The sequence below is a fragment of the Boleophthalmus pectinirostris genome, unplaced genomic scaffold (assembly GCF_026225935.1).
Source record: "Boleophthalmus pectinirostris isolate CB_2022bp ecotype Guang Dong unplaced genomic scaffold, ASM2622593v1 HiC_scaffold_23, whole genome shotgun sequence".
Lineage (NCBI taxonomy): Eukaryota > Metazoa > Chordata > Actinopteri > Gobiiformes > Gobiidae > Boleophthalmus > Boleophthalmus pectinirostris.
In genome coordinates, this window is record NW_026571207.1 from 26657202 (window position 1) to 26677898 (window position 20697).

Below are 20697 nucleotides of genomic sequence, written 5' to 3' on the forward strand. Positions count from 1 at the left end.
TGACTTCTCAAGGTGGAACAGAGGTGAATTACTCAACAGTGTTGGGAAGGTTACTTTTAAAATGTATTCCCCTACAGATTACATATTACATACCCCAAAATGTAGTTTGTAACGTAATCCATTAAATTACTTGAAGTGAGTAACGTAATCTCAATACTTTGGATTACTTGATTTGCTGTAGAGGAGCAAAGACTAGGATTTCTTCGCATAATATATTTTGTCTGCTAAAAGAAAATGAAAAAAACAGTCTTTACTTCACCGTATTAAAAATATTATTGATAGAAGAGGGGAATACACAGTCCATGCAGCATGGTTTAGTCCTGGTTTAGTCCTGTTAAATCCTGTTTTAGACCTGGTTTAATCTTGGTTTATGCCTGGTTTAGTCCTGGTTTAGTCCTGGTTTTAGGCCTGGTTTAGACCTGGTTTAGTCCTGGTTTAGACCTGGTTTAGTCCTGGTTTAGACCTGGTTTAGTCCTGTTTTAGACTTTGTTTAGGCCTGGTTTGGACCTGGGTTAGATCTGGTTTTAGTCCTGTTTTAGTCCTGGTTTAGTCCTGGTTTGGACCTGGTTTTAGACCTGGTTTTGACCTGGTTTTGACCTGGTTTAGACCTGGTTTGGACTTGGGCTCATTGAAACAGTGACTGTAACCAAGTACAGTTACTCATAATTTGTACTCTGATAACGTAACTCTGGTACATGTAATCTGTTACTCCCCAACACTGTTACTCAAACATGTGTGAATGAAACAAACCACTACTCTACACAGTTTGCAGTAAAAGAAAGTTGTGGATGAGTTCGTACTCAATATGAATTTGACAGTTTGGGAAAAAATACCTAAATCATCTCAACATCGTATCGAAATCAACACTGGCTGTGAAAAAATGTATATCGATCGATCTCTAGTTGGTATATATCCAAGACAGGAAACATACTACTACTACTGCTAGTACTACTTTCATCAAAATCTTTTTACGAGCATCACATCTTTACAAGTTGAGTGTGTCATTGCACACTTAGAGGCCTAAATAGTAAAAAAATATATATTATTTACTATATATTAGCAATAGTAATGGTGGAAATGTATATTATTATAGGATAATACTGTATATAGAAAATAATATATAGAATAATACAGGGTTAATTTGTAATCTATACAAACAAACACATATATATGGCATAAAGATAAAATTATAGTATATTCCCAATCATATATGGTCTTTGATTGGCTGTAAAAGTATACCTGTCGAAAAATCCACATGTCTAGCCTCAGGTGTCACACGGACTGTAATTTCTCAGTTCAGCCAATCAGATCTCGGGAGCATCTGCAGAAGAGCTGTTACAGAAGCGAGGTCACAGAGACAAAACACACAAGGCATCTTCACTGTCTTCTGCTCTAATAATAGTGTCCCATTCCTCCATTTCCTCACACACTGCAGTATGTTATCAATGCGCCACACTGCTGTCATAATGATCACACTTTTATCACCTTTTGTGTTTAAATTACACGGCATACCTGCACTGAACAAAGACAAAATAATACCTGGTAATTTTATGTAATCATCTTTGCTTCAGCGCCTTCCGCACACCACCAATTATAATAGTAAGGACAGTCAGGTTTTGTTATTTTGAAGCGGCAAGGAAACGTCAAGAAAAATCACATCCTTGTTTTGTGACGTCAAACCTGATTAATAGAGTTATATTTTTTATTGTAATCAGGTCAGTGACTTTTGCCTTCCTCAAATATTGGTGTACGGGTATGTGTAAAATTGGAAATAAAAAAAATGATACAGTTGAAATATGATGCTCATTGAGTGAGTTTAAGTTTGCTTTAGTCCCAGAAACGTCAAAATTTATGATAACCTGGTCCAGACTAAGATTAGTTCTGGTTTCTGCTTAAAAATAATTCCACTTACAGTCTCAAGTTTAGTCTGGATTGGAGCTTGGGTTAGTTGCTGTTTTGCACTGATTGGTGAATGGTGGATTATTTTCTCTGCAAAGTAAAGAAACAAAAACAACATGGTCATCAAATATTTTCTTACAAGTGTGAAAGGTTTAAATGGCCCACATTATGCTACTTTTTAAAATCTATGTTATAATACTGTTTCCTCATCAAAAACATACTCTGAGTTGTGTCTTATTTCATTCACATATGTTAAACACACAATCCCTGCATATTTAGTTCTTCTCTCAAACAGAAAGCACTCTGTTCCACATTGTGATGTCATGTGGTAATACAGTTTTCCATTGTGTTTTTAAACTCCATACACCTTCACTAGAATTTTTTGGATAATTTCAACCACGTACTAAACTAAAGTTCAAAGGAAGCTGTTAACTTGAGAACTACCACTACATGACATCACAAGGTGGAACAGATAATTTTGATCTTTGGTGATATCCACAGCAATGTAGTGCCACTCAATATGTGTGAATGAAACAAAACACAACTCCAGGTACATTTTTGTGGAGTCAACAACTTTATAACATGGCTTAAAGCTCACAAAAATCAAGTATAGAACCTTTAAGAACTTTTTCTGAATCCTTATTGGCATAACAAATAACACTGCAATGAATATATATTTTAGAAACTGTCACTTATATTCCTGTTTTCTTTGCAGGAGTCTCCATATGTGATGCTGAAGAAGAACCATGAGCAGCTGGTGGGGAATGACAAATATGAGGGCTACATTGTGGAGCTGGCAGCAGAGATCGCCAAACACGTGGGGTACCAGTACAAACTCAAGATCGTCTCTGATGGGAAATATGGGGCCCGAGATCCAGATTCCAAAATGTGGAACGGTATGGTGGGAGAACTGGTCTATGGGGTGAGTAATTTACCTTTTCTTTTAATTACCTTTTTTAAATATTGCACAGAAGTCATGTTTAATTAAAGGTGCATTATGTAACATTTATGGTCAAGGGTTTGCTACTTGCTTCAGGTTTCATGTTTTCATTTCACCACCTCATGAAGAAATTTGGCAGGGGTCAGGAGAATATACTATAAGTCAGGCTCCACACATCAGCACAATCAGTCCATGTTGTTAATAAATGTTATGGACTGGGGCATCTCCTCCCAGACTGCAGGAGTGCATACTGTGTGATGAGCACATGAGACTGATCTCTCATGTTCAAACATAGTCTGTGGGGCCTACACAGCATAAAGCATTATCTATGTTATCTATGTTATTAGTGCACAAAGTTAATCATCAAAATTTCCAGTGGTAATAGGCTTTTAATTAATCAAATTGTAGTTATTAGCACAATATGTATAATTCAGAAATCCCTTGGCAAGCTACTTGGAAGGGGGTGGAGAGCTACTGGTAGCTCCCAAGCTACAGGTTGCAAGCCTTTTGAACGTCCCAGACAAGAGAATAAAGCATCTGTACAGACAAGCAAATGATCGACCTTCACCATAAAGGTTACGTAGTGCATATTAAAATAAAAGAAGAAAAAAAATATGGGATGAATCAATTTTGTGAAATGTAATTCCCAAACAAAAAGTTGGATTTTACTGCACACCATGTACCTTTTATCATTTGAATACAAACAAAACAAATTGACCTTCAAGTTACAAAAAATATGAAAAGACAATGAAAATAACAAGGTTTAAAAACAAGTAAAGTCAGGATGTTTGGGTTTTATGGGTACAATATATTACCTTCAAAATGACAGACAAATTTCAATCTCCATGCATGTTTTGTAAAAGTTCCATCTTTTAAAACCATCGTGGCATATATCTAACTCTATTCTATTAACAACAAATCAAATCAGGCCATTACAAGCGAAAGGACAGAACCTTTAACTTTAACTATATTTGAAAAATACAAAAAAATATACAGTTTATGACAGACAACAGCATAACATTTCATCATTATTATTTCTTTTCTTTTTGCCTGTTAGAAAGCGGATGTGGCTGTAGCTCCTCTCACCATCACTCTTGTACGCGAGGAGGTCATCGACTTTTCCAAACCCTTCATGTCTTTGGGCATTTCCATCATGATCAAGAAACCCACCAAGTCCAAACCAGGGGTCTTCTCCTTCCTGGACCCCCTGGCATATGAGATCTGGATGTGCATAGTCTTTGCATACATTGGGGTCAGCGTGGTTCTCTTCCTCGTCAGTCGCTTCAGTCCGTACGAGTGGCATTCAGAGGACTACGAGGAGGGGGGTGAGCCACAGACCCCCACCCAGCCCTCTGCGTCCAATGGGGTACAACAGACGCCCACGGTCCCACAGCCCAATGCTGTTCAGCAGAGTCCAGAGCAGACCAATGAGTTTGGGATCTTTAACTCACTCTGGTTCTCACTGGGAGCCTTCATGCAGCAAGGATGTGACATCTCGCCAAGGTAAGGCAATGCTTCTCTGTAATGAATTTATATCTTGTTTATTATGAATTATTGGTTGCTTCCCAATTGGCACAGATGAAATTTTATAGTAGAGCGTGTTACCTGATGTCTGCTAAGAGAATGCATAGTGCAGTTGTCTCTGAGGAAACACTTGATCCAGCGGCCTGTTTTAAAACGCTGTTACAGTTTTAAATAGTTTGATTTGTCATACTCAGAAAGGTACTTATTATTTACTTGACGCAGCAGTGTCTCAGTGGTTAGAGCCGTTGGGACTCCCCTGAGAATTTTTGGGGACCCAAATTTGGGTCTCTACCCCTAGATTAGGAATGACTAGGTTAGAGCACTCATCTGCCAACCATCTACCATGGTAATAGACATTAATTAATCAAATTGTAGTTATTAGCACAATACGTATAATTCAGAAATCCCATGGCGAGCTACTCTGAAGGGGGTGGAGAGCTACTGGTAGCTCCCAAGCTACAGGTTGGAGACCCTTGCTCTGTACTAGTTCTTTAGAAGGCCAGCATAATGTTATGACTGACTCCAAACTGCCTTAATCTCCTAAAAAAGTACAGACACTGGTGTATCTTGGCACACACACAATAAATAGAATTTATTACTAAGTTACAGGTCAGATCTGTGGAGAAGTGAGACTGCTCATAGCAAGAATGCGTGTTTTTCAATATATATTTTTTTAACGATAAAACACTTGCAAGTCTTTTGAACATTCCAGACAAGGCAATAAAGCATTTGTTCAGACAAGCAAATGATGGACCTCAATCATAAAGGTTACTATTATATAATAGTAACCATATTAAAAAAAAAGAGGAAAAAAGAGGAAAAAAAAAGCTTGGATTATGGAACAAACAGATTTTTCTCCTCATGAATCAATTTAGTGAAATGCAATTCTCAAACAAAAAGTTGGATTTTACTGCACACCATGCACCTTTTATCATTTGAATACAAACAAAACAAATTGACCTTCAAGTTACAAAAAATATGAAAAGACAATGAAAATAACAAGGTTTAAAAACAAGTAAAGTCAAGATGTTTATGTTTTATGGGTACAATATATTACTTTCAAAATGACAGACATTTTCAATCTCCATGCATGTTTTGTAAAAGTTCCATCATTCAAAACCTTCATGGTCTATATCAAACTCTATTTCAACCAGATGGGACCCTTGGGACCCCCTTGAGAAACTTTGGGGACCCAAATTTGGGTCTCGATCCCTAGATTGGAAATGACTATATTAGAGCACTCACCTACCAACCCAAAAGTGCTTAGGCAAGACACGTGTGACAGAAGTGAAATGCAAATATTGACAGGCTATTACTGCTAACCAGGTCTGGTATTGATCTCACTTATTTATGTCTTTACAGAGGCCTTGTTGCTAGGTGATTTGAGTGCCTATACTTTATTAATCTTATAGCTGGCCAAAATTATATCTTGATCATAATCTATATTTTACATGCTTTACTAAACCTATTTAAATTATTTGGCTTTTTTTGTTCTTCTTTTAAACAATACACTGGGGCTGTTTTGTGTAGTGATGTTACAAAGACATGAAGTGAATTTAAAGTGAAAATATTTGAGATTATAGAATTGTAGATCCAAATTTCTCAATCTCACTAGCATGCTCCGCCCTTTGTGCACTGTTATGAAAGACCCCGCAGCGAGCATGGAGCAGTGTTCTTGGACCCCCTCGAGTCTTGTCATGCGCTGTGCTATGAAACTGTTCTGTAAAGGTCACCAATTAAAAATCTCATTAAGTGCCTGAAATTAGAGACACTGGGGTCAACTTTCTGAGCTTTCCAGTGGGACGGACAGGAGAGGAGACGAGGAGAAGATAATGTTAGTGTTACCTTGGAGCTGAGAGTGGAGGAGACAGGTTAGGTCATGTGTCCAAGTACCACCGCTGTGCCTTTTAAACATTAAGTAACATGCATTATGGACATGGCAGGTGGTTCACATACGCCATACATAATACATGTATAGCACAGAGTGTGGGGAAATGGAAATGTGATCATGTGGAGTAGAAAAATGGAAAATTGCTGCTATTGCTCAGAAGTGAGAAAAACTATATATATATATATATATATACTTTTACCAATCGTTGTACTAGCTAAAATCTCAGCACATGGTATTATTTTATCAAGTGTACCAAAGCAGACAGGAGGAAATGCGTGCAATGTTCACCACCACTGCGGTTGGTAAATCAAACTTATGACCTTGTTGCTGCGTGGAAAGGGTGCTAACCCCTGCTCCACCTCCTAATTTAGAAAAAAGTCCAGGTCAAAAGAAATGTTGAACTTAGTTGTGTGTAAAAGTGCCTTTGACAACTATACTAAATACTGATCTAAAGTACTTCATTTCAGTCTTTTCTGTATCTGCAGTTAGATACACACCTCTTCTGCTGATAGGATCTATTTAAATATGCTCGCTAACAGTCCCATTGTTTACATAATCAATAACTAATCAGCTATAAATGGCTTTAGACTTGCTGGGCTTGCAGGTATGAAAGTAATTATTAGTTTAAAAGGTTGTTGCACAAAAACGCTAGTGTGCCCAGTCAGCCCTTCTTATTACTGCCTGAAGGTTAAAGAAATGACTGCTTCATGTGAGTTGCACTTAGTTTCAGTCTTGTGACATTTTCAAAAACCTATTTTCACTCTCCGCCTACCTTACAACAAATATCAGCAAGAAAAATTCCTGTTCACCTACAGTATACAGCAATACATGGGTGCTCAATGCTACATAATGTTCAGTTCCCAACACCCACGGGTGCTCACCTGACATTTAAAATTCTCTGCCTAGACCATCCAATCTACGATGAAGCCTATTGTAGTGATGGTGTTTTGTGTTTTTTTTTAACACCACTACAAAATGCATCTGCTGCATCTATTGATTTCTCTGCACAGTTTACAAAAAGAAAAATGTCCCACACTTCAGTGACTAGATCCCTGAGGTTTCTGTTTTGAATGCAAAGCCATATATTTTTTGTGTTTCCATGACTACAAATGCATGCCTGATTAGTCACACATGGGCTTATGCAAATAATGATGTTGAGTATTTCATTTCGCAGGATCAAAACATGCTTGCAGATGCTTCCTCCAGAGCTCTTGACAGCACTTTTCTGGTGATGTCACCTTTGGCAATGAAATTTACATTTGCAACATAGCTTTTGTTGTATTGTATTGTATTGGGTTTTGTTTTTGTTCCTTGAGCTTTTTATAATAGCTTTGTTCTGATCTGGGACAAATGGAAGTCATGATTTGTCATTTGCACCTAAACAGATGGATCCAGTGCTCTCATCATACATATCAGATTGTTTGTTCAAATTCTGTTCTCTACTCACTACTGTTGATGTGTCATTGAGCAAGACACTTAAAGGGCCCATATTACACCATTTTGTGATCTATGTTATGTTTTAGTTTTTATTTGTTTATTTATCAGGGACAATGCACAAAAACATTGACCTACACAAAGAAGCCATATGTTTGTGCAAGTTTATAATGATGTTTCCTCATCATACCTGGAGTTGTGTTTTCATTCGCACATGCTAAAAACACAAACCCTGCATATTTAGGCTGAGTTCCTCTCTCGAACTGAAAACACTCTGTTTCACATTACGAAGTCATGTGGTAAGATAGGTGCTCTGTTTTTAAACTCCATACACCTTCACTAGAATCATTTTTGATCATTTTAGCCCAGGACTTGTCAATCTCTACTAAACAAAAGGCCGTTAACTTGAAAACTACCACCAAATGACATAATGAGGTGGAATAGAACATTTTGAGTTTCGAGATGTAGACAGACTAATAATAAAAGCTTACTGAAACATGTGTGTATGAACCCGATTCCAGTTATGTTTTTGGCAACAACCTGGCTTGAAGCTCACAACAATCAGGTTTGTGTAATGCTGTTGTAGTATTCAGTAGATGGTTGTGTATGAGCCACATATCTTACACTACAACAGCGGACATTGTTGCCAGCACTGAAATATAAGGATGTTGGTTTGCAGTTTTTCTCTTTTGGTCCATGTAATGTCCTTGGGCAAGTCACTTCAAACACCTTGCTGCTATGAATGTTTTAGTATGTTTGTGAAATAGAAGAAGATCATAATATCCATTGAAGCTCCTCACCACTACCAATGAGAGGCTTTTTTTTTTTTTTTTTTTACAAAAGTGAAACAACCAAACTATGTAAAATAATTCAGATACTTGCATTAAATATAGCAACAAACAACAAAAAATAGCTGGATTGGGTATTGGTTCCATGATATTGATTAAGTTGTTTTCCTGATTGGGCCTTTAATTGGATTTAATGTTTTAACTTTTTTCATATGAACCTGTTGATGAGTAGGATAAATGACACATTTGGAACTCTTGTGGAATAAGTAAGAGTTAAAGCTGTGTTTTAAAGAAACAAGTTTCATTTTCAGTCCTTGCAATGGCATCTGTTAATATCAGCTCTCAGCAGATACTTAAATCATGGTAACAATATCAGTACTGGAACTGAAAAAGCTGGATCGGCGCATCCCTAATGTGAAACCAACACATTATATTTATTTTGAAATGTATGCCATAATTTTAGTGTGTGAGCACCTGTATTTATAGCTACGATAGATTACATTTCATATGAAGCCATTTTTCTGTGTCACTGTAGCTTTAAGAAATTCACCCAGTCTTAGAGGACCTACCCATCACAGCGCTCCTCCTCACACCTCCCTGATGGTGCCCTGGAGGAGACAAGATACCCCTGAAGATTGGGGTGACCTAGATGCTCCAGTTGGCACATAAACTGAAGCGGCGCGTCTCCTAAAATGTGTGATATCTAGATGAGAGACGTAGCAAGACAGGCTATGCTTACAGCCACGAGTAGTACAGACCCGAAACCATTTGTGTTGTATTTGTTATCATCATTTGCACATGGCTCATATTATCCTCTGTATGCAGGCATGACATATTCAAGCTTTGAGGGGAGAAAAGTAATATATGCAGGCTTTTTGAGAACACAATGATTATGTATATGTCCCTGCAGTGATGGCTTTTTATGGAAAGTTAAAGACGAAGAATCCGAGGCATTTCTCAGCAGGTGGTTGGTTGCAGACTGCTCATCCGTGTGCCTTAATCACAGCAAAGTGAGAACACAGTGTCTCTGCTTGGAGGTAGGCAGCTGAGAACATTTTTATACTTTTTATTTTAATCAGAGACAAAGGCCAAGGAACCATAACGATGATCCACTGGTCTGGGTTTAATCAGTAGGTGGTTTAATTTCCCCGTCTGGCCGTATCTTGAAATCTATGCTCATGTAAGGACTATAAAAAGTGAAGCTGTTCACCCTTTGCGAGATGGAGGTGGTTTACGGTCTGTGTTTGTTTCATTTAGTGACTGTTTTATTTCCCTGTGATGCTGACATTAGCGGGACTTTTTGTTGTTCCAAAGAGTCGTCTTGTGTTGATGTCATCAGCCTGCGCCACTGATTAATATTATGATGATGCGTGTTTTGGGTGATTGGGGTTATATTTTCTTTTAAAGGTCCTGTATTACAGAAAATTGATTCTTGTGAGGTTTAAGGTATGTTACAATGTTGTTACCTTCTCAAAAAACATACCTGGAGCTGTGTTTTGTTTTATTTATTTATTTGTTTTGTTTTATTCACACATGTTTGAGTATTAGTCCGTCTACATCAACAAAGCTTAAAATGCTCTGTTCCACCTTGTGATGTCATAAAATGTAGTTTCCAAGTTAACATCTACCGTTTACCTTTAGTTCAGTTGAAATGGACAATTCCAGTGTAGATATTGGTCAAATGATTCTAGTGAAGGTGTATGGAGTTAAAAACTCAGTGGAGCACTTCCTGTATTACACATGACATGTGGAGTGTTTTCATTTTTGAGAGGGTAAATATGCAGGGTTTGTGTGTTAAACATGTGTGAATGAAACTAAACCTACGTGTTTGTGATAGGGAAACAACATTATAACAGATCAGAAAATAGCGTAATATGAATTAAAAATCATATTTTATTCAAATCCCTCCTGTCCATTGAGAAAAGTCTTACCTGTCGCCAAAATGCAAACTTACCCGATACCCAACTGTACAAATTATACAGAAAAACATACACTTTTATAATATTGTACCCTCTAGGCACAGACTTATGACATAATACGCTGTTGTCGTTGTGTGGATGTTTCAGTTTCATGTGAAAATCAGCTCAAGCTCATGTGGCGTCATACATACACACATGCAAACATTGATGCATGTTAATGCATACAGTAGGTTTGTTGGACATTTCGCTCTCGGTGCTATTTATTCTTTGCGAGACCTTGTTTACTGTGCTCTTTGAAAATGTCAGCGCTGTCAGTCAGAAGCACCCATACAGCACCCGAGCCCACACTGTGGCCCCTCCCCACGTTTATCTCCGCAGACAGGTGGACTCCGAGCTCAAGCCCCCTTCACCAACATCTCCTACGATTTATTTCCCTACAGCATCCGTCTTTCCTCTCTCTCTCTCTTTCCTCTCCTCTCTCTCCTATTTCTCATTGTGTTTGTTGGAAATTTATCATACGTGGCGTTTCCCCTCGCGAATGGTTCCTGGAGTTCCGCAGATGCCTCATGCCTCTGCTTCCTGTCACACAGAGGCAGATTTAATGTGGAGGTGGGGACATTATGAAGCCAATTGCATGTATAAATCTCTTCGATTACTGGTGTGTAAGACTCACGTACGGCCACTTTAAAACAATCCCCATATACATGTTGCCCGTTTAGACTGGTGTGAGAGGTTTGTTGTTTTTTTGGCAGCAGTTTGAGAGTAAAATATCAGTTCCTTCAAGGGCTGCATAATAATTTTAGCGATATAATTTTGTTAGGTCACTAGACACAGACATAAAGAACATTGCATTGAGGGTCCGCCACCTGCTTGTCTTCATGGAAATTTTACTGCTTTGTCTAGAATGTTCCACAGTATATATTAAACCTGTCTATGACAAGGGAGACAGGCAGGTTACAGAGCTATGCTACATTACATTTCAGATCTGTGGAGAGTCTTCCTTATTCACAGAAGGAATTATTGTATTTTTGAGCAATATAAGCCCCGGTAATGAATACATGCTAGATGGAAATGTTAAAAGTCATACCATGGAATATTTCAGACAAAGCAATGGAGATGTTCTCCATGGAGACAAGCAGCAGACCCTCCAGTTGAAAAGTTGCACAGTGCCCCTTTAACATTGTATTTATAGTAGTTTTATCAGTGACAGTGGCTCATAAAAAATATTTTTTGGCAATATTCAGTTCATGATCTGCCTGTTAAATTGTACTTGACTTCTGCTCATCGGTTGCATGTCTCTAGCATTATTTATTTATTTTTTCCTTGGGGTTGAATAAAAGTAATTCTGATTTGTCCCTAATATCAAAGGTTGGCAGTTCAATCCCACTTCTTACCAGGCAAACTTGGGCAAGACGCTTTACCCATTGGTAATGGTGAAGATTAGCAGTCACACTTCTGCCATTCTAACCCGGGCAATTGTGGCTATATAAGTCACATATCATCATGGAAATTAAGTGGCATTTACCTGTTACATGACATTTTTTGGGACTAATACATTACTGTTACATTTGAAGATACAGTATGTAACTTTTCTGGAGGAAAACATGGAAACAGAAAGTTAAAACCATACTTTGGAACATTCTCAGTAAAGATAGATAAGCTTTATGCCATACTGTGGAAGATAATAGCCACAGAAAGAAAATCTCCTTGGAAACAAGCAGCCCTCATCCAGGAGAAATAAGAGTTAGGTTTGTGGAGGTGCAAGCCCACTCAGAGTAAGGACACATGTTTTTCTATGCTTTACAGAGCAATAAACATACACACAAACCATGCTTTTATTTAAGTCTCTGTTTTGGTTAAAACGTTGCATACCGTCTCTTTAAAGTGACATCAAGGTGCAGTTTTATATATTTAGTTTATATCTTTGCACTGTATGCATTTGTTTTGTGTAACATTTATTCCCATGGCTGACACACTGGCACACTGAAATCTCAAAAGTTCACATAGATTGAGTTCAGTCTATTATTTCACTGCCTGTGGTGTTCTTTTGTCCACCATTGTTTATTTTATGTGGCCTTTAAAAGTGTTGCCTCATATTTGAAACAGTCACAAATGCAGTGGGCTTAAACTTTGCCATGAGGTTAAATTCAAAATCCACCAAATAACTGGAGTTCTTTATCTCGTGTTTACTGCTCCATTCTAGTGTTCGTCCTCCAGGCTTTTTCACATCTTTGCAGAAAACTTTCAGCGCAGATAGATTTTATTTACTTGTGACATTTTGACTTCGAAAACTGACGCAACGCCCTAAGAAAAACATAACATTTTACAGGATTTAACAACGCAATGTATTATTAATGTGTATTTTCTATTTTTATATGTATTTTTACTGTTATGAATATAGAGTGATCAGCCAACATTACGACGACTGAAAGGCAAATGGATCTCCATATAAACTTTTATACTATGTAACTTCTCCTCTTGTGTAAATTGTAATCTGTTGACTATTGTGATTTTGTATCCATACATAATAATATGCCTCACTGTTGTCAATTTTATTACCTGGAAAGTAGAGTGGAAATGGAAGTGGAGTAGTGCAATTAATCACATTTTAATCAAAATTCCTTCCTTTCTAATCTCCAGTGATCAGCTTGGCTCTTTCTAATGGAGAGGTTTATAGGCAATCGTCTGAAAAGCTTGTGGAGCACAGTTTAGACTTTCAAGGAAGAAATTTGACAACTTTATGTGTTAAATTACGGTTATTAAAAGTCTTACTTTTAATAACCGTAAGTGTTTTACTTATGTGTAGTAAATTAACGCTGGGGTTTACTAAGACAACATGAAATTGATTTGAAAATGAGAAGAAAAAAATATTGACGTGATTTTTTTTGTCATATATCTGCACAGTTGTATAGATTTATACTTAATATAGTTTAACCCATGGCTGGGAATCAGTCCTTCCACTAAATAATAGGATGTAACAATAACTGAAATATTGTGATATTGTATTGTCAAAGTTCTCACAATAATATTGTTGACCATCACAATATATCAAGTCAAAAGTCTCTTTGCTTAAATTAAGAGTTATGGTGCAGCAATAGCTAAAAAAAAGACAGAGGGAACTACATAGACCAAGAGTATCCAAACTTTTTTCATCAAGGGCCACATATCTAAACACAAACAAAGCAGAGGGCTGATCAAGGGCCATAGACTGGTGCTCAGTACAGTGAATTATTGAAATATGGTCACGTTTAACACGTTAGAATGAGCCATCAGTCTTTATTCATGCTAAGATCCTTAAAACCACACACTAAATATTAAATATTAGCTTTATCCAGGTACATTTTCAAAACACTTGCAGTAAAAAGTACATTTTTTCATTGATATCCTGGAAGCCTGAGTGCCAAGAAAAATTCGTCAAAAGGCCGCATTTGGCCCACATGCCATAGTTTGGACATGCCTGACATAGATCATGATCCTTGGCTCCATTTTAGTTTAGACTACATGAAGAAATAACAGTTCTAAACACTTTTAAGCCTTAGTTCTTTGGATTAAGTCTTGTCAAGGCATTTTAAGTGAAAAAAGTAGCATATTAACAGTTTTGTTCACAGCCCCCACAAAATACCACAATAAATATCATACTGTGAGATGTATATCGTGAAAATATCGTACTGAGAGATTTGGATATTGTTACATCCCTAATCATGAGCCTCCTCACCATATCATGAGCTTTCCCACGATTTCGCAATAAATATCGTGCCGTGAGGTTCATACCGTGACAGTATCGTATCGTGAGACTTGAATATCGTACTACCCCCACTAAATAAGCAACAAAACTGTAGTGTGGTCACTGACAAATAACATTAAAAAATCCTCTTGCCGATATATTGGTACAGCAGCCCATGATAACGTACTGTATCACCAAATTTAGTATCACGATATGTTGATATTTTCATATTTTTGCACACATCTAATCTAACGTAGTCATTTTATAAGTCATCATTGTGAAAGACCATTTCCAAAGCTGTCTCTCTCCCTGTTTGACTCTGCGTTATAAGAATATGGCATGTTACATTTCCAGCTGTGGCTTTATCTTATTTGACCTTGTGGATTGTGTTTTCAGTGATGCCTGCTGGGTGGGAGGTCCTGGCTTCATCTCTGTGCGCGTGTGTGCCTCTGTGTGTCTGTGTGTGTACTTGTGTGCGTGGGTGCGCGTTGATTCGTGAATGGTGGGCGAAGTACATGGCCCCCTTGGAGTTGTCTCCTCTCCTCAGCGCTTGTACATGATTGTAGGCTGAAATAAATCGCCTCTGTCACTCACACCCTGCCAGCCACAACAGCAATTTCTCAGCCCGGCGCTCAAAATCATTCAATAACGGATCGGCCACTGGCTCTTTCAATGTAACCTGTAGAAGGGGCTCTATTTCTTTTACTGGGAGGTCTGTGTCTCATTCTTACAGCCAAAAACCAAAAGAGAAGATTGTTGTGCACCGACAAATTGTTGTGCACCGACATTCAGGCTGTATTGTTGTGTATCGCTTTCATTGATTGGTTTGACAGTTTGGGAGAGAACTGATGAAGAGATCCCTTTCAGTGGTCATAATGATTTGGCTGATCAGTCTATATTTATACCAGTAAAAATATATGCAAAAAAATAGAAAATAAACTTAAACTATACATGGGAAGTGATGTTAAATCCTGTAAAACGTTCTGTTTTTTGGGGGGACAGTTTTCAAAGTTAAAATGTCACAAGTAAATAAAATCTATCTGTGCTGAACATTTTCTACCAAGATGTGAAAAAGCCTGGAGGACCACTCTGAGGAAGACCGCTAGTGAGCAGTCGAAACTGTCAGGTATGAAAATAACAAAAAATTACTAAAATAAATTACTGGAAGACCAGATGAACCTCCTTGGACTATGTCAGATAATTTACGCTTTAAAGGTGCTATACGCAAGTTTTAGTAGGTCTTTTACCTGCATGTTTCATGAAAATGTTATTGCTTTACCTGGATTGTTCCAAAGTATAGTATAAACTGTCTTCAGCTATATTTCATTTATTCAATTTCTGGTATATTTATTGCCAAATTCTAATAAAAAAAAATGCTATCCATAGACAAGAGATGATTTCTGACCTTTCACCTAAAAAATGTATCAATAAAAAATATTATCCCTTTAATACAATTGAAATTTGCATATGAATTAGCTAATCATCCGAGATTGAGACAACTGAGTATGATTTGTGTATCTATTTACAAGGTATTTTAATATGAATTTATAATAATCCCAAACACCATTTAGAATGTATTGTATTTATTTATTTATTTAATTATTCATTTATTATTTCTTTCTTTCTCAAGGAGTTAAATTTAACCTTGTAGTATTCTTTATGATCACACTGAAATCATATTAAAGGTTAGTGTCTCAGTATATCTCTATCTGCTTCTATTTTTGCCACACTGTTGGCATTTAGATTGCATTTACATGTATACTGTACAATTTGGATAAATATTTAATCCCCCCAGGATCCATTTGTGAGCATATGGTAATGTGAGTGCAAGCTGAAATAGACCATTTGAAAGACTGTATTTTCCCGATGTCAGTGTGTCCTTGAACACAACACCACAGAAAGCTTTTTCAAATAGCCCTTGCTTACAGATGTGGTCACAGTGGGAGATAATAGACCCAAGACGAATAAAGACATGTTTACAATGGAGGGTTTTTTTGCCTCTGAGTATATGGTGTTACATGGTTTCATTCACACACAAGAGAGATGCAGCAAGAATTAAAATGCCTGTGCGCTCTATATTTCCGTAGCTTTGGGACAGTTGCATTTATTGTGTATTAGAGGTACTGTATTTAGGTAGAGTTAGAGTAAATTTTTCTCCATACTCTCAGAACAGGAAGTAGTAGTAGTAGGAAGAAGCATATTTTATTTTAATCCTACCCTGCAATATTTCATTTACATGATATTCAGTGTATAGTTACAGTGTGGAACCATAAGGAGGGGGCATGTCACCTTTATGATTCCATGGAAAAAATAATTTTAAAACCACTTCTGAACATTCTCTGTAGAGATAAATTATAAATAATTCATTTTATGTCATACTGTGGAAGATTAGAGCTAAAGGAACAGCATCTCCAAGATGAGATAAGTGGCAAGAGGCCTTCCTCCAGGCTGCTCATAGCAAGGAAGCATGTTTTTTAGTCCAGCAAACACAACTATAATTTTTTAAAAGCTAAACTGTACATACTGTGACTTTAGATTGTGATTTATTTGTAGATTCACAATAGTACATTTGCACGGTGCAGCATACTGTGGTTCCTTATTATGCAATTCTGAAGTCACTGTGTGCACGTACCAGAAACACCTGTGATGACCAATGCCACAGTAGTTTTTGCTCCACATATTGTACAGAGATGATTCAAGCCAACGCAGTTCTTACAATAGTAAATGGACACATTTTTATATAGCAATTTTCCACCTTCAAGGCAATGCACTTTATATCAAGGAACTACTCAACCATTCACACACATTCACACGCCAGTGTACACAGACATTTATTTCAGTTAATGACTGGACAGCAACTGTTGGCTTTCATCGGTTATAATAATTCCAGTAGATACTATTCAGCGAGGTTAATACAAAGACACCAATGTTCTGGTAAGACCCTTGACATTGCAGATTGGGGTCTTTGCACAAGAGCTGCAGTTTAGGAGATTCGTGACTTGTTTGGCAATTTAACCTTTGCTTAAATTCATTATATAAAATGTCAACTTAATCTAGTTGAAGGTATTTACTTACTTCCTTACTTACTTGCTCATAATGTTACATTTGATAAGTGTACGTGCAACCAGAAAATGAAACCTAGACTTTACTTCAAAATACATACTCTTACCTCACATGAAGTGGAGAACTAGTTTTAGCTCTCCATTAGAGCCCTGACCCTCCCTGGGCTAAAACTGCCTGATGCTGCTGCCTGTAAACTCCTCTATCCCTTGTAGCTCTCAAGTGTGAATCATCGTGTCTTTTGAGCAGGTGCTGAAAACTGCCCAGAGGCGCCCAACTGGCACCCAATCGCCCAGTAGTGAGAACATTTACTCTCCCTGCTGTCTGGGTGAAACCAGACGCATTATCTGGGATGCATTTCTCCAGCGCTTAGTCCCATCTGGCTGGTGTTACGAAAAACTCTGCTCCCCTCACAACTGTAGCATCAGGAAGTAGCTAACCCCTCCTGGCATAGACACGCACATACACCCACCTGTGCACCCCGAGCAATTGCACCAACATAATATCTTCCCAAATTTGATATGGATACACCTTTATAACTTCGAGCCACCTGCAGCTACTTCTGCTAATGGTTTACTAATCGTTTGTATCTGAAAGGACGGCTAATCACCGAAAAGCTTAATGTAATAGAAATTATCTCAAACAAAGATAATTGCAAAGTCAACAGTCCCAACAGTGAATCAGAGCTCAGAAAGACTTCATCATTAAAGGTGCACAATGTAACTTTTCTAGTGGAGGGTCTGTCACTTGCTTGTCGCCATGAAGGTGTTATTGTTTTTACTGGAATGTTCTAAAATATGGTATTAAACATATGTGTCATAGTTAGCAGAAGTGGAAGAAGGACTCAGTTTTGTTACTTAGTGCCTGCTTAAAAATTTACTTAAAGAGTCAAATGTAAGTATTTTGCGCAGATTTTAAGATCTTCTAAAGATTCAAAAGTGATTTTGATACTTTTTTTTTATCAAATTTTGAATTTTGAAACTAATTTTATAACAATTACACATTTTTATTGCAAAGAAATAAACAAATTATTTGGAAAACATTGCATTCTCTAGAGAACAAACAGCCTTGTCACCAGGGAGATAAATGAGTTTTATTTTATTGTTTTCTGAACTGAGAGAAGCAGGTGGCAGACCCTCCACCAGAAATCTTACATAGCACAGCTGTAGAGGAAAATATTGTTCTACAAATAACTTGTGTTTGGCAGTGATAGATGTGTTTTTATATTGTACTTTTTGAGCTACTGTGTCCAAGTTTGCAGCTGCAACAAGTCACAGTTCAGTCTTCTCTCGTATCAGTTGTGAGTCTGAATAAATAGAATGAGCACTGGGTGTAAAGTTATAGTAGGTTAATAAATACACACTATTAAAATAAAACTGACTTTTTAGAGCTTTTAACCATGTTATAGTTGTTTCCCTTTGTTATTTACCCTTTCAGACTTATAGTGATTTGTGCATGTTTTCGCAATCTTTAATCATTATTATTATTATTTTCAAGATGCCGTATTACTGATCAACCCGCATGTTCACCACTGGCATACACCCACTGCTTTGTACCTACTTTGATCTCCAATTTTACTTTCTTAATTGGTGATGCACATAGGATTCAGCAGCATCATGTAGTCATTTTGGCACAAATGAAAAAAAATAAAATCTGCTATTCACTAGTGTGATGTGTAACTATCCACAGGAGATGCCAACTGTTCATTGTGATGGCATTTACAGCGACATCAGCTTCCACTGGGTCAGAAATCAGAGCTCTGATAACATAATGATCCATAGGTGTCACAGATTATAACTAGATTACAGGCTCAAGCACAGTATGTGTTCTTTAACAGGTGCTGTGACTGAAGGCCACATGATTTTGTAATTTCATTTAAATCTATTTAAAGTTAATGTATATCAGAATAGTGCAAGCACAGTTTGGGATGTTGGCAGTACATTCAAAACATGCATGCAGTCATTACAAAGAAAACTGGACTGGCAACACTGAATTGATATAAAACCCAATCTAAATGAATCATGACTGTTAAAGTCATGTGTTTTTTTCTCAGGTTCACAGTATTGTACCTGAGAAATACACCATGAACTCTATCTTGTGCTAGCTGCTCGCTCTCTCTCTGTCTCTCAGCCCTCCTCACTCTGACATTTTACTTTGCAGAGTTTTTATTTTTCTTTAATGTGTAGGCAAGTAAATCATCTTTCTAAAGAAAATAATAGTGTTTTACACGGCACAGCAAATTTTGTGATTACTACCATTTCTACTTGAGACAGTATTTGCAGTCCTAACCACCAATTCTGATCCAGGATAAACCAAAATACATTTCAGTGGTAAGATAATATTTTACGAGGAAATCACATCTTATTTTTGTGCATTATTTATGAAGGGATTGCCCAAGCTTGTGTAGTTAATCTGTGATCAAAAGTAACAGGATATGGGCAGTTTAACCAGACCTCCGCACACAGTAATCTGATCAAGGAAGTTATCGAACCACTAACAAAAATCAATGCCTTTTATTCCATTGTTGCTACCTTGTGCATTAATTACTCTGCAATTGGATCACATTACACCACCGCAAGTTACATAACCATTAATCCGTGTGCAGCTGTCAGAGAAGCTGGAAAAGAGTTGGGAAAAGCGGGAAGTGGAAAGATGATTTATTCATAGGAGATGGTTCAGTCTAGTTCACAGCAACAGTTATGTTTTATTTATCCTCAAATCACATGAAGGCGACTTTTGATCATACATGCATGCGAAACCACAAACAGAATGGGAGAGAGGGGCACAAATACTCCCCCCCTCGTACCCCTCCCTGCATTTCTTTGGGGTATCCCTCAGGAGAAGACAAGATACCACTTCCCTCGAGCCAGCTGTCAAATCTGCATTTAAAACAGTCAAACATAGCATCACATGTGTTTGCATTACCACAGACTTTAGATGTAATCAAACATGAGATGGGTACGATGTGAAGGCAGCGTTGTTTGCATGGCCTCATGGGAAATCTACCTGGACGTGAGGGTAAACACAAGCTTGTCTGATTGCACAGGAGAGGTGGAATAAATGGTGTTGGTAGTGCAAATATCAGTATTGTCATTAAATAATATAGTGAATAGTGAAATGGCCTTAAAAATATATATGTTATTTGATATCTGTTTAGTTAAACTATGATCTGAGAATGAATGTGAACACATCGTCTTGTTACTGATGAAAAAATATTGATGTATTTGAGTGATGTAATGATAATAAAAACATCCAGACTCTCTCTTTCCTTCTTAATTTTTGTTATGGCATCCAAATTGCAGAGATTAGAGGTTTTTTAGAGGTCATTCCACATGATATTGAGTATTGAGGGTTCACAAAGGACAATCAGGCAACACTGTATTGCGAAATCCAAAATGGCAATGGTTACTCTGTTCATTTGTATTTTTCTTCTAATACGACAACAAAACGTGCAAAAAAAAAAAAGCTATAATCTTATTTACCTTGTATGTTTGTAAAGTTTCCTGCTCTTTTTGTCT

The 20697-nt window shown here is 37.3% G+C and overlaps 1 protein-coding gene across 5 annotated transcripts in view; it reads left to right on the forward strand.

Annotated features, from left to right (window-relative positions):
• gria1a (glutamate receptor, ionotropic, AMPA 1a) overlaps positions 1-20697 on the forward strand; it is a 130950-nt gene that overhangs the window by 78762 nt on the left and 31491 nt on the right. For 4 of the 5 annotated variants that reach the window (XM_055159102.1, XM_055159103.1, XM_055159104.1 and 1 more), the window contains 3 exons: positions 2615-2821; positions 3897-4168; positions 4244-4342. In XM_055159102.1, coding sequence (XP_055015077.1) covers positions 2615-2821; positions 3897-4168; positions 4244-4342 — 578 coding nt within the window. Of the gene's footprint in view, positions 1-2614; positions 2822-3896; positions 4343-20697 lie in introns of all 5 variants that reach the window. The other variant, XM_020927322.2, reaches the window with a different exon arrangement.